A 13,954-nucleotide genomic window follows, 5' to 3' on the forward strand; every position below is an offset into this window, starting at 1 on the left:
CTTAAGATGCCCCTGAAAGTCCCCCAAGAAGGCATGGATAGTGTCGTTAAAACAGCATGCTGCAAGACGGAAAGGAGTGGCTACAATGTATGACTCAAAAGTTATTTAACATTAAATAAGCTTGAAATCATAAACATATCTGGAAAAAATCCCTGTGCTGCTTTACAACTGCAGGAGGCAGACTTTACAGCGCCACTTACAGGCCTGGTATACATACAACAGCGATTTCAGTCATTTTCAGTGGTTCTGTGCTTACGCGGACATTTCCTGTAATGATCCTGTGTTTACAGCAAACGTTTTCAAACTGAAATATATCGTTTTTGTCTCATGTGGACAAGGCCTGAGTCGCCAATGGAAGGTTGAGGGTGGTGTAGTTCACAAAACATCATGGTGGCAGCACCCACTTCTTGCACACATCAAAACAAACAAAACAATAGAAAAACTTGTCATTATTGTGCAGAGTACCGTCATTTTGAAGGTCACTGATCAGGAAAGACCAATCAGCTCAGTTTTTCAGTCTCATCCTCAGTGTGTTCCTGATCACATGACTCTCTGCGATAAATGCCGCCACTGCCCAGAACACGGCGTACTCCAGAGTCACCAGTCCTCGCAGGTTATACGTATAACCTGAGTAATCCCAGGGACACGCCCCCAGCAGGCTGAGACCAGTGCCCCAGCTGAACTCCCACAAATAGATGAACAGGGTGTAGGCGGTGAGACGGACGCTCAGCGATCGCTCCAGGAGGCGGAGCCTAAGACGCTCAATCACAAAGATGGCAGAGGCATACATGGGCAGCGCCCAGAGGCTGCTGTGGCCCCCCAGCCTCACGTCCCCCGATTTGAGACTGTCCAATAGAGCAGTGAAAACCACCTCACAGAGACAGCCGTGCAGAGCGTACACGTAGAGACGCATGGCAGTGGAAGGTGGGCCGCCATCGTCATCATTATCACCAGGAACATGTGACCATGCTGTGGTGCCATTTTTAACTTCACAAACTGGAACACAGAAATATTTCATTGTTCAACTTAAGGGACATGTTGGTATTTTTGAAGTTCGGTTACATGAGGTCTTTGGAAACAGTAGTAAAATTAGCCTCCAGAGCTTTCAGTGTGCATTTCCCCTTTACATGCTTGGAGAAGCTAAGCTAATGCTAAGGATGGGTACAGTTGCTCCACGTAATTTAGTGTGTTTAAGGTAAAAATGAGACAACAATGTCCAACGATGTTAGCTCAATTGTACCCTTTACAGAAAGCGTTTGAAGTGTTGTATTTCACCCAGAAAGCCTCTGTGTTTGGCACTATTTTGAAATGCAAGCTTGGCTACCAGCTACCTGCTCATCCACCTTATCTCATCATTTGTAGGGTCTGTGGGTTTCTTCAGAGGACACAACAACAAATTAAACTAAAACTAATACTTTCCGCTCAGTTTTCAACTTCAACAGCTGACACAAAGTTTCAAACATGTCGTGCCGACTGTAGCCTGTCTAAATTATCAGCCATTAAAAGAATAAAGCAACAGCCATGAAATTAGTTGGATGACATATTTCCATTCAGCTCTTCTGGTAGTTGTTGGTTTCTCCGATATATCTTCAGAAAGTTGAAGAAAGAGAAAACTCTGGCAGTCAGTACAGCAGGGAACTCTGGATGGGGAGTGATGCAGGCTGCAGGCATCTGTGAGCTGCTATCCTCGATCAGAAATGTTCTAACAATATTTTTTGAAGTTTCACTCGAGACAACAGTTGCTCTCTGTGTTTGTAGACTCACAGTTTGCACATCTGCATCACCAACAACTCAGGATCTCCAGTGTTAACCAGTCTCATCTAAAGTTTCTCTCCTCTCTCTTTCTTCCTGCTGAGACTCCATCTGCAGAACGTGTTCTTTAAAATATTTAATGCCTTTAAAAGTGTAGTTTTAACCATATGTAGTGTTGTTGATGATACTGACACTTAAATTAAACTATGTAGATGTTGAATTAACACTGCTGATTTTGTTGGCAGAAAAGCAACTCCCTGCCAGTACACCTAGCAAGTCTTCTTAAAGGGGTAATGCACACTAAAATCACTGGAAGATAAGATCACTACTATTGCCAAGAATCTTACAAGACCCAACTCAAAAAAACCCAGAAATATATCCCTTTAAAACAAACATGTAAAAAACATTTACAGGAACACAAAGACAGTTCATAAAACTTCCTTCAAAGAAGAACATTAAAGTTCTTGTAACCTAAAATCAGTGAAATGTTCCTTTAAAACTGTGTTAAATATAGGACTACTGCATTAAAGGGATACACGTTTAGGTCACATGTAGAAGGACTTGGTTACTGATAGAATATATAGAATAGATAGAATATATTTTGGTTAGGGATGTCAAACAATTACATTTTTTCTTTTTAATTACCAGAATTTTTATAAGTAATCATGACAAATGCCCCTTTTTTTGTCACATTTTGAAATTTGACTATTTTGCATTTAACTGTTTGGATACAGGCCTGCTTTTACTTTGGTAGAAAAGACAGTAGGATGATCAAAAGTTATGATATGAACTTAACCATGGAAAAAAGGAACTTGTTATGGATTAAAAAAGGAAGCTAAGGAAACAGTATAAAAAGAAAGTGCCTATGAAAAGTAATCACCCTCTTGCATGTTTTACCCTTTTATTGATTTTATAAATCATCATAGTCAATATAGTTGGGCTTTTTGACTAAAGAAAAATACAAAAAAACGTCTTTAATGTCCAATTAATTTTTGCAAAGTAAAATGGGGATAAGCATAATGCAGTGAATGTGTTACAAGTGATATAAGTAGTGACTGGTTAACCAGTATTCCTGGCTACCATTACACCAGAAAGACAAAAGAACACTTCAAGCAACTCAGAGAAAAGGTTTTTGAATAGCATAAGTCACAGGATGAGTACAAAAAAACGTTTTGAGGCTATGAACATTCACAGGAGTTCAATTAAATCCATCATAAAGAAATATAAAGGAATCTGGCACATGTGTAAATCTGCCTAGATCAGGCCATCCTCATAATTGTGCAAGAAGGAGAAGAGTAGGAGAGGCCATCAAGACTCCTGTGACTACTCTGAAGGAGTTACAAGCTTCAGCAGCTGAGATGGGAGAGACTCTGCAGACAACAATTGTTAGTATTAAATCTCCACCAGAGTTCACCAAAAGGCATGTGGGAGACTGTGGTCATTTGGAAGAAAGATCTTCAGTCTGATGAGAGGCCACCAGACACCAAACACTGGATATCACCACAAACACACCATCCCCATGAAGCACCCTGGTGGCAGCATCATGCTGTGGGGATACTTTTGGCAGCCAGCCGGCTTTTAAAGGTAGAAAGTAAAATGAGCAAAATACAGGAAAATCCTGGAAGACAATTTTATTCAGTCTACAAGAGAACTATGGCATGGGAGAAGATTTATTGTCCAGCAAGACAGTGACACAAAGCATTGACTGAGAGCTACACAGAAATGGTTTAAAGACAACAAGGTAAATGTGGATATTTATGCAATCACTTATTTTAACTTACACATTTTTTAAATGACACTACTTTGTAGAAATCTGTTTTCATTTTGACATGAAAGTATTTGTGCATTTTTTTTAATAAAACCAATAAAAGGGTCAAACATCCAGGGGGATAAATACTTCTTTAAGGCACTGTAAATGTTTGATAACACAAGATACAGCTGACTTTTGACTTGTCCACTGAGCTGTCATTTATTTTTAATTTTCCTAACATGAGGCAAGAGAAAGATGAGACGTTTAGGATCAGTGGTGCACATATTTCACATCAATGTGGCTGCAGGGAGACACTGCAGTGGCCTAACCAAAGTGTGCTGAGAGGGATAATAAAGAATGTGATGAATGGGACAGAAAAATTAAATAAGCAAGGATGGACCATAATTGCACCACCACTAATGTGTTAATGCTGATAGTTCTAATTTTAATGCGACACAAATAATTAATTTATCAGCTGTCTTTGGCTGAGTACTGATTTGTTTTCTTCTTTTGATAAAACAGTTATATTTAATAAAGAAAGATTTTGACCTGAAGCTTTCTACTGTTTAATTTCATAACAATCTTTATTGGGTTGTTGTAAATTAGCCAGTCTTGTATCTTTTAAGCTTGTTTATTTCCTCTGTTAGGCGGTAGCATCTAAACTGAGAGTGTGTTAACGGCTCCGTTTCCTCCCCTAAGTGTGTGACACACCGATGTGGATTAACAGGCTAATAGCTTAGATTAGTCACTCAGAGGATTATCTCCAGCAGGTTTTCACTCCGCTCTCTAAAATAGAATTAATAACCGTCCTGCTGTGGATCTTCACCTCTCTCACCCGATCTACCTGAGCAGGAGTCAGGGACACAAATCACAAATTAATCCTGAAAATCAACCGATTATTCTGCATATCAGACTGGAAAATTAAAATGGTTTACTAATTAGAAGAATTAAGGGTAAACAATTAACAAATACAACAATTGTAGCTTTGTTTTTATCACAAACTCATATGTATTTTGTTAAATGTGTTTATTTTGTGTTTCTGGTGTTTTTATTTCTCTGACTTACACTGAAAAAAAAAAAAAGAACTCTTTCCCTTTAACCCAAATCTCCAGAAACAGACTCCTTCTCCTCTTGTTTGATTACCTTTCTAAATAAAACATCAATGATTAAATAGTTGCTGGAACCACCAAAATAAAAGCTTTAAAAAAAATGTAAAAGCTCCATATATCTCTGCTAGAACGTCCAGGTAGATGCAGATAAGACTGAGAGAGGAACATTTACTATACTACTAATAAAACCTGACAGTTCCTACTAAACTCAATAGCCATTAACCAATAATCAACACTGATCAGTGATAAATATTAATTATCAGCATAATAAACAGTCTGACTCTCACCTGTTGGGGTATCACCTGGTTTCCTCCTCACAGGAACCTTTCTCTCCTCCATCCCTGAGCTGCATGTGTATCTGTGTGTCTCTGTAATCCCTCTGCTTCACCGTGTGTGTGTCAGCGTGTGTGTGTCTCTGGCTAAACATTAAGCGGCTCCACGTTATCACCGTAACAGTGTGTGTGCATGAGGTCATGAACAGGAAGCAGAAACCTGAAGAGGATGTGTGGCCAGGACCCTAAAGTGGGTCGTGGAGTCGTTGTCATCAGTGGACGTGTACCTGGGATTCAGTCTTTGCTGTGATTCAGAGGGAATTTAAAGTTTTTATGTTTTTAATGCTGTGCATGTGCACTATATCCTGGTTTATTATCACTTTTACACAGAAGGGCTGAGCAATTGGCAGAGGGGCCAAAAGTACTCACAGTAGAAGTACAGATACTCGTGTGAAAGGAGACTGGTAAAAGTAGAAGGACTGATTCATCTCCTTTATTCAAGTTACAGTAAGAAAGTATCGGCTCTGAAAAAATGTTCACCTCTCTTGATGATTCTGCGAAATGAAAAATGTTCTGGGCACACAAAATAGGATAATCTTCCTCTTTTGTTAATAATCTGCAAATGCTGGTTAGGTTTGTCAACTCTGTTACCCTGAACCTAACCGTTTATGGTAAAACTAATGACCTAATACTTACCCTTTAACTCTACAACAATTACAGAGTAATTTCATAATAATGGTAATTACTTAGCAATTGGAATGACATTTTACAAAACCTAACCCTAAACCCCAGACCCCTAACCCTAACAATGACTATGTCTGTGCCTCTCCTTCCCCAACTCCCGAACCCCCTGTCCCTAACCCTAACCCCCACTATCAGGGTGGTGCCCATCTGGAATTCCCTAAATAATGTATTGGTCTGTACCTCCTCCTTCATCTCCTTCTCCAAACAACACTGGGTGAGGGGTGGGGTGGTTGTAATTTTCATACATTACACTAACCCCCTAACCCTAACTCCCTAGCCCTAACCCCCTAATCCTAACCCTAACCCTAACCCTAACTCCCTAACCCTAACCCAACCCCCTAACCCTAACTCCCTAACCCCCTAACCCTAACTCCCTAACCCTAACCTTAACTCCCTAACCCTAACCCCCTAATCCTAACCCTAACTCCCTAACTCCCTAACCCTAACTCCCTAACCCTAACCTTAACTCCCTAACCCTAACCCCCTAATCCTAACCCTAACTCCCTAACTCCCTAACCCTAACCCCCTAATCCTAATCCTAACCCCCTAACCCTAACTCCCTAACCCTAACTCCCTAACCCTAACTCCCTAATCCTAACCCTAACCCCCTAACCCTAACTCCCTAAACCTAACCCCCTAATCCTAACCCTAACTCCCTAACCCTCACCTAACTCCCTAACCCTAACCCCCTAACCCTAACCCCCTAACCCTCACCCTAACTCCCTAACCCTAAACCCCTAACCCCTCTCCCTAAAAATTACTTGAAAATTATTCAGGAAGGACCAAAGTTCCTGGGAAATATCAAGCGACTTATATAGAAAATTATCATCTTTTTTCTAAGAAATTACTTTGTACCTCCTAATACCTCCTAATGACTAAGAATTGTCAGAATATCATGAGGGTTAAGGTCAGAGGACTAGGTTGAGGGTACCATACCACCCAATCACAGGAGAGTGCCACAATATTATGAGTAATTACTTGATAATCAACACATTATCACTAAATACTTCCTTCATGTTCACAATTTGAAACTTGGTAAAATACCTAATTAGATAAAATACAGCCATCACTTTAAAATTACTTTGACAAATGAAAGTAATACATCAGAGTACTTTTACACAGCCAAATATTAAAACACTTTACTCCTCCTTTCTCTTGCTGATGATGTTGACCAGATGACATAGCAGACATGACTTATGCCTTTGAATGTGTCAAATCTATTGTCATTATAGCCTTCTGTTTCCATAATCTGTGCCTCTGCAGCCCAATATTTAAAAAAAGAAAACAAAACAGACATAATATTTAACTTTTTATTCACACCTGATGATGTACTTTGCTGAGGCATAAAGTACAAAACACAGATGTTTAAATGAGAACAATACATTCATCCATTCTCTATACCACTCATCCCATTTGGGGTTGCCAATTCCAGCTGTCATTGGTCAATAGGTGACTGTCTAGATCAGTGGTTTTCAAACTTTCAAAAGCCAAAATCTCAAGGCACACCACATTTAAATCAATACAAAATAGACTTTCTAAATAAGGTTACAGTCAAGGTGGTCTATAAGGGGAAATAAGGGGAGAGCTTTCTGGGGCCCGGCCAACTTTGGGATCATGGAGATGGCAAAAGGTCGCAAAAATGGGTTAAAAGTGATGGATAAACATGGCAAAATTTGGACAAAAAGTGGCAAAACAAAGTCAGAAATGGATGAAAATTGGTTTAAAAAGTGGCCAAACAATGGGTTCAAAATTGGCAAAAACTTGTTCAAAGTGTCAAAATAGTGTCAAAATGGGTTACAAGTGGCATAAAAGGATTAAATGTTGTAAAAGGTGGTAGAAATGGGTTCAAAGTGATAATAAAGGGCGAAATTAGGCAAAAAGAGGTCAAACAAAGTCAAAAGTGGGATAAAATTGGCGAAAAGGTGGCATAAATGGGTTGAAAGTGTCAATAAGGTGGCAAAGAAGGGTTAAAGTTGTTCAGAGGTGGTTAAAAGGGGTTAAAAGTGATGGGGAAAATGGCAAGAAATGGCCAAACAATAGCAAAATTAGCCAAAAAGTGGCAAAAAGGTAGCAAAAAGGGATTACATGTGGCAAAAAGTTCCAAAAAATGTGCCAAAAATGGGGCAAAAGTAGTTATAATAATTGGCAAAAAATGGGTTAACTTGTTTTAAAATAACATGAATTAATAATTTCAAAACCAATTTCAACCCAATAATAACTTGCCATGCTTTTCAGCTCTTGATGAGGTAACTGTTAGCCAGGATGCTAGCACCAATGCTACTGATCAAACACACATGCACTGATATCATCAATAAATCCCAACTGGTTAGGTCCCATTTTCTGGGGGTTTTCAGGGGTCCAGCCAGATCTGTAGGCAGGCCTGGCTACAGTACTTGCCATAAAGATGTAGCCATGAGGTATTGTACAAATTCCCAAGGCACACCTAGACTTGCCTCAAGGCACACTAGTGTGCCTTGCCATACCATTTGAGAACCACTGGTCTAGATTGTGTACACCCTGGACTGGTCTCTAGCCAACCACAGGGCTATAGAGACGACAAGTACTCTCTGTAACTCTAATGTATAATCTAGAGTCACCAAATAACCTAACGAGCATGCCTTGGTTCTGTGGGGGGAAGCTGGAGTACAAGGCCTCCCATAAGGGGGGTAACAAGGAGAGCTTTAGGGACCCTGCCAAATTGGAGGCCCATGGAGTGGTCAGCATCATCATGGTCTATTGTAAAGTTATGCTGTGATAACCATCATTTATTTGTCAACTGATTGATAGCAAAAAACATATTTAAAGCTGTAGTATAATACAGCCTTTTTTTTTTTTTTTTTCAAAAAAGAGACCCATTTTCTTAAAATAGAATTATCTTTTCATTGGTAATGGTAACAATGTGGATGAGCACATTTAACTTAACCATTTACAAAGTCATGTCAAAAATCAGGATGCCAAAAAAATAAAGTAGAAGAAACTGTAACAACAGTGATGTTTTATTCCATGTGAGGTTTAAACTGAAGTTATTTTCTGTTGAATAATGTTAATTGTTTAAATTTTCTTGTGATCTGGGCTGTAATCAGTCATAAAGGAAGTAGCGTTGTGTCCCGAGGCCACACCAGCTGACAAGCACTGAGTTAGAGTATTGATCTGATGGATTAATATTCTGTAGAAAGCACACAATAAGTCACAGTGTAACTTGTGTTCGATGTATTATGATGTGACTGTGGTATGTGTGTGTGATGTATGTGTATGATGTGACTGTGAGGTGTGTGTTATCAGTGTAAAACAGAGAGTGGGTGTGTCGAAGAAGCTGCCAAAGATAAACACACAAAGAGACAAACTGTGTAAGTTAGGAATTATCATTACAATGCAGTTTACAATACAGTATTTTCTGTTTCTGCTGTTTTTATTTTTTCTGCATCTTTGGTGTATCATGAAAGCTGAAATTAAAGCTCAACCCAATTTAAGCTGTTCATGAGTTAGCCTGTGTTGTTGCACATTTTGACGAATAAAGTCAGGCCTCCATTCAAGGGAAAACATCCAATACCAAGGTGGTGAATTGTAATGCCATAGAATGTGCTTTAAACAACTTATTCTAATGGTGGATAGTTTTAAAGAGGGGAAGTGTTTTACGAAATAATAACAGTTCATATTTCTTAGGCTGACTTGACTCTACACCAGTGATTCTCAACTGGTTGGTCACCAGGACCCACCATCCCCTCCTTATGAGAAATCAAGAACCAAATTTACAAAACTTTCAACCACCCAAATGCATTTCATAAAAAATGTTTGGAAACAAGAAGACAGGCTAAAAAATGTGTTACATCATGCCAACAGCCCTGGAAGGACCTACATGCATACCTTTTATTTTACTACATTTTCCTAATAGAGCATGGACATTCTGGTAGTTTCTCAAGGAATTATCTTGTTAGGGAAGCTAGCTTTGTAGGAGATAAATATGTCAACATCTTGAGAGAATGACCAAAATTAGTTTGTTATCATGGAAAAATCTGGGTATTAACCCCTTAACACCTGTTGTATCATATTTGATACACACTTTTATGATACCTCTATCTAATCAATATGCTCAATAAATCACTCCACAAAAACAAATGAATACAGTCTGATAAATGATAAAAATGCACTCAAGTGGATTATCAGTTGCCAAAAAACACCTAATGAATAAAATGAGATACTAAAAATATATTTGTTAAATTTTATGGATATTTTGACTTTTTTGAATTTCAGTAGAAAGTTAAATAAACATTTCAGTTCAGAAAAATTAGAATTTTCTGGCTATTATTTGTGTTTTCAGGCTTTAAGAGGTTAAAATAAACTGTATGGATGTAAGCCCACTTAGGGCTTCCATACATCACTGGCCTTTCCCCAGATTTTTTTTTTCCAAGGCACACCTTCAGAACCAACTGGAAACAGCTCTGCAACCCATTTTTGGGTCCCAACCCACCAGCTGAGAACCACTGCTCTACACCAGTGATATGCTTTGCACTTGAGCCACATATGGCTCTTTTTGACCACTTGTGGCTCTTTAATGCCCCGTCCACACGGAGATGAATTCAGGAGTATATGCAAAAGTTTTTTGTCATATTAGCGTTTGGTGGGCTGTAAACGATGCTTTTTGAAACTGGGTCCCAGAGAGTACAAATGTGTAAACGCTTACCGTTTCATCTCCGTGGACAACCAACCGCATCTTTCTTCAAACGCTAACGTCATAGCGTAAGCCACTAACGCTGCATGCACTGTCAAAGCAGAAGGACAACGATGGCGGTTTACAGGGTGGTGGTCATGCTGCAGAAGCAATTGAGCTTATAATGGCTTTATCAGCAGAATCTGATGCCCCTTTACCACCACAGAGAACAGCATATACCAGATGTTCTTGAATCCACCACAGAGAACAACCAGAAGGGCAACTAGGAGAAAGTTTGTGGCAGTTTTCCGTTATCTTCTCCTTTCTTTTGATGCATTTCCGTGGCAGCATTAAGGCGCCACGTACAGGCTTGGCATATATACCACAGCATTTCCAGTCATTTTCAGAGGTTCCCCGGATACACAGATAGTTCCTGAAACGGTCCCGTATTTGCAGAAAACTTTTTTTTAAATGAAACAGAAATATATCATTTTTGTCTCTGTGTGGACAAGGCCTTAATTCCTACTTTGAAGAATAACACCCCGAAAACCTTAAAAGAAGATACATTTTGACCTCGAAAATGGTCCGACCCAAGTCCCATCAATCAGTTTGTTCCCACACTTACAGTAGGCATTAGTGCCAAATTAAATTGTCGACCTTCATTTTGATCAGTGTGAAATATTTTTTAAGTTTTCAGTTATCCAGTACAGTACTTGTATTTAGTGATAAAATGCATGATTTTCACTTATTTTTTAAATTTTTTCACTCATCTGAAGTATCTCATGTCTTGTTTCATGATAGTCTAGCTTTATTTTTAATAAAGTTTATTAAACTAATCTTTAAAAAGACATTTGTATCACATGTAGATTAGCTATAACCTTGCAAAATAGATGGATACGCCCGTTTCCGTGTTTCTTACTGGTGAATCCATCTTGCAAAGCTCCCGTCTCAACTGTTTGGGCCCGGTTAGAAAGTGACAGGACCAATCAGCGACAAGGGGCAGTACTTTCAGGAGAGCAGAGTCGTCAAGTGTGCAAGCAGCAACAAGAGGCCGGTGCAATTATGTCGGAAGACATTAACGTGGATGCTGCTATAGCGTAAGTTTTATCAGAACTTGACATTTCTTTATTAAAAGAAGAACAAAGAACAGCATTGAGTTGTTTTCATTTTAAAGATGAAAAAGGTCATGTACTGGCATGTCTACAGTTGCTATGTTTCGAGTTATGTAGTTCTTCATGGAGTTTATTCCTTGGTAGAGGCATACCTCAGAATTGGCGACAGCGTCATGTGTTTTGTTGCTCTGATTGGCCCGTAATGATGTGACAGGCAGAACATTCATCCAATCATCCGAGTTTTTTTTCCAAAGGCTCTGCCCTTTCCCAGACACTGGCTATGGAAGGTTTTCCAGATGGATGTGTGAAACAGCACGCAAGCCTTACATTTACAAGTCCAATGCCAAGCATCAGGAGTGGTGTAAGGCACACCAACACTGGACTGTGGAGCAGTGGAAATGTCATGCTCCTCTGTTTGGCAGTCTTATGGGCGAGTCTGAGTTTGGCATGCCAGGAGAATTTTACCTGCCTGATTGTTTTGTGCCAACTGTGAGGTTTGGTGGAGGAGGGATAATGGTATTGGGCTGTTTTTCAGGGCTTGGGCTGGGCCCCTTATCTCCAGTGAAAGGCAATCTTAATGTGTCAGCATACCAAGGCATTTTGGACAATGCTGTGCTTCCAACTTTGTGGCAGTTTGTTCCTACATGACTGTTCTCCAGTGCACAAAGCAAGAACTATAAGAACATGGTTAGATGCGTCTGGTGTGACAGAGCTTGGCTGGCCCACACAGAGCCTAAATCCCATCAGGCACCTATGGGATGAACTGGAGCAGAGATTCTGAGCCAGGCCTTCTATTCCAACTTCAGTGTTTGACCTCATAAAAGATCTACAGGATGGATGAAGCACAAATTCCCACTCTAAATTGTTGTGGGAAAGCCGTCCAAGAAGAGTGGATGCTGTTATAGCTGCAACAGGGGGGAACTCCATATTAAAGTAGATGTATTTGAATAGAATGTCTTTCAAGTCCCTGCTTGTATTATGAGCAAGTGTCCAAATACTTTTGTCCATTTAGTATATGTTTTAATATTATGATGTGCAAAATTTGCAAAATAGATGGGTAGACAAAAAAGCCTAATTTGACCGACATTTGATGATTACTGTAGTGTATTCTTTTTTTTTATCATTAATGGGGTTTACAGATTATTTTACAAGCATTTATTAGACATTCTACGGATCATTCTTAGTAATGAATTATAAAAATGACACATTAAAACCCTGTATAAATATGATGCACAGCTGTGTGATTATAAAATGAGTGTTTGTGTGTGTATGAGCAGATATGTCTATTTGTTCTGTGTGCTCTCTAATAAAACAGCTACCTGTAGGATCAGAGTCCACCATTCAAACAAACACACACTCACCCTTCAGAGTCAATGACCAGGGAGTCACACACACATACAATGAGCTCTTTATGTGTTTGATTCTAGGAAGTTTGTGTAGGTAAATCATCAGAGCTTCATCATGTAAATGTTACCATAAGGAGTCAGGATGTTTACTCTAACCCTTTTTGCAGAGACACTCCTGAAAAATTCTCATATATTTCATGCATACTTGAGGATAATTTGCTGTACAGTCTATAGTGGTGCTCTGGATGAACAATACGCTTACTGAACTCCTTCACCTCCTTCTGCTCCCTCATGGTGAATTTTCTAGGACATATTTTCTGCTTCATTCTCAAATCGGCTGACTCCAACTTCACCTGGACAGTTTCATGGGCTTTTGGGAAAAAGTCTGTATAAGTTAGGGTGAAAAAGTTGTTTATTTGTGCTCATACATGCAGCTCACCCTAAAAGGGAGGGATGCGGAAAATGCAAGGGGGGCTTGTGGGAAAATTTCGGGAGTTTTGTGCAAGTGTGAATAGTGTGATGGAGCATTAGGGCCACACAAAGAGAAGAAAAAAATAAAAGAATTAAATCTTTTTTTTTTTTACATTATGAGAATAAAGTCATAATATTACGAGAATAAAGTCGTGATATTACAAGAAAAAAGTCATAATATTACGAGAATAAAGTCGTAATATTACAAGAATAAAATATTACAAGAAAGAAAGTCTGCCGAGGCGCCGCCTCCGTTAAAATGAACAATGTTGAGCATCTTGTGAAGCTATACTTTAGTATCGGTTTCACAAATAAGGAAATACTTCATCTTTTGGCACATCAGCATCAAATTATTATCAGAATCAGGACAATACTCCGTCGTAGATCTGCGGCGCTGCGGCAGACTGTCTTTCTTGTAATATTTTATTCTCGTAATATTATGACTTCTTTTCTTGTAATATTACAACTTTTTCTCTGGTAAATTACAATTTTTTTCTCGTAATACTGCAACTTTATTCTTGTAATATCAAAAACGAAAAAAATTTTATACTTTCATTTTTTTTCTCTTTGTGTGGTCCTAATACTCGGTGGTAGAATAGGGCTTAGGCAAGCTACCATCAGACTTTTTAGACTGATGTGAGGTCAACTCAGAACTAATGTACCTGGAAAGTTACATCCAAAATGTGTCAACTAATGACTGGTAAAGTCAAGTTTTAGGAAGTGTCATAATTTGTTGGTTCAGTGTTTTAC

At 39.0% G+C, this 13,954-nt stretch overlaps 1 protein-coding gene across 1 annotated transcript; it reads right to left on the reverse strand.

Annotated features, from left to right (window-relative positions):
- Window positions 1-505: 505 nt before the first annotated feature.
- LOC121510703 (transmembrane protein 229B-like) lies at window positions 506-4,936 on the reverse strand. Its single transcript, XM_041788887.1, has 2 exons — window positions 4,899-4,936; window positions 506-996 (listed from the first exon to the last, which is right to left on the reverse strand). Exon 2 carries the CDS (start codon window positions 911-913, stop codon window positions 506-508), a length of 408 nt encoding a protein of 135 aa, XP_041644821.1. The 5' UTR covers window positions 914-996; window positions 4,899-4,936.
- Between the last annotated feature and the right edge of the window lie 9,018 nt (window positions 4,937-13,954).

The sequence above is a fragment of the Cheilinus undulatus genome, linkage group 6 (assembly GCF_018320785.1).
Source record: "Cheilinus undulatus linkage group 6, ASM1832078v1, whole genome shotgun sequence".
Classification (NCBI taxonomy): Eukaryota; Metazoa; Chordata; class Actinopteri; order Labriformes; family Labridae; genus Cheilinus; species Cheilinus undulatus.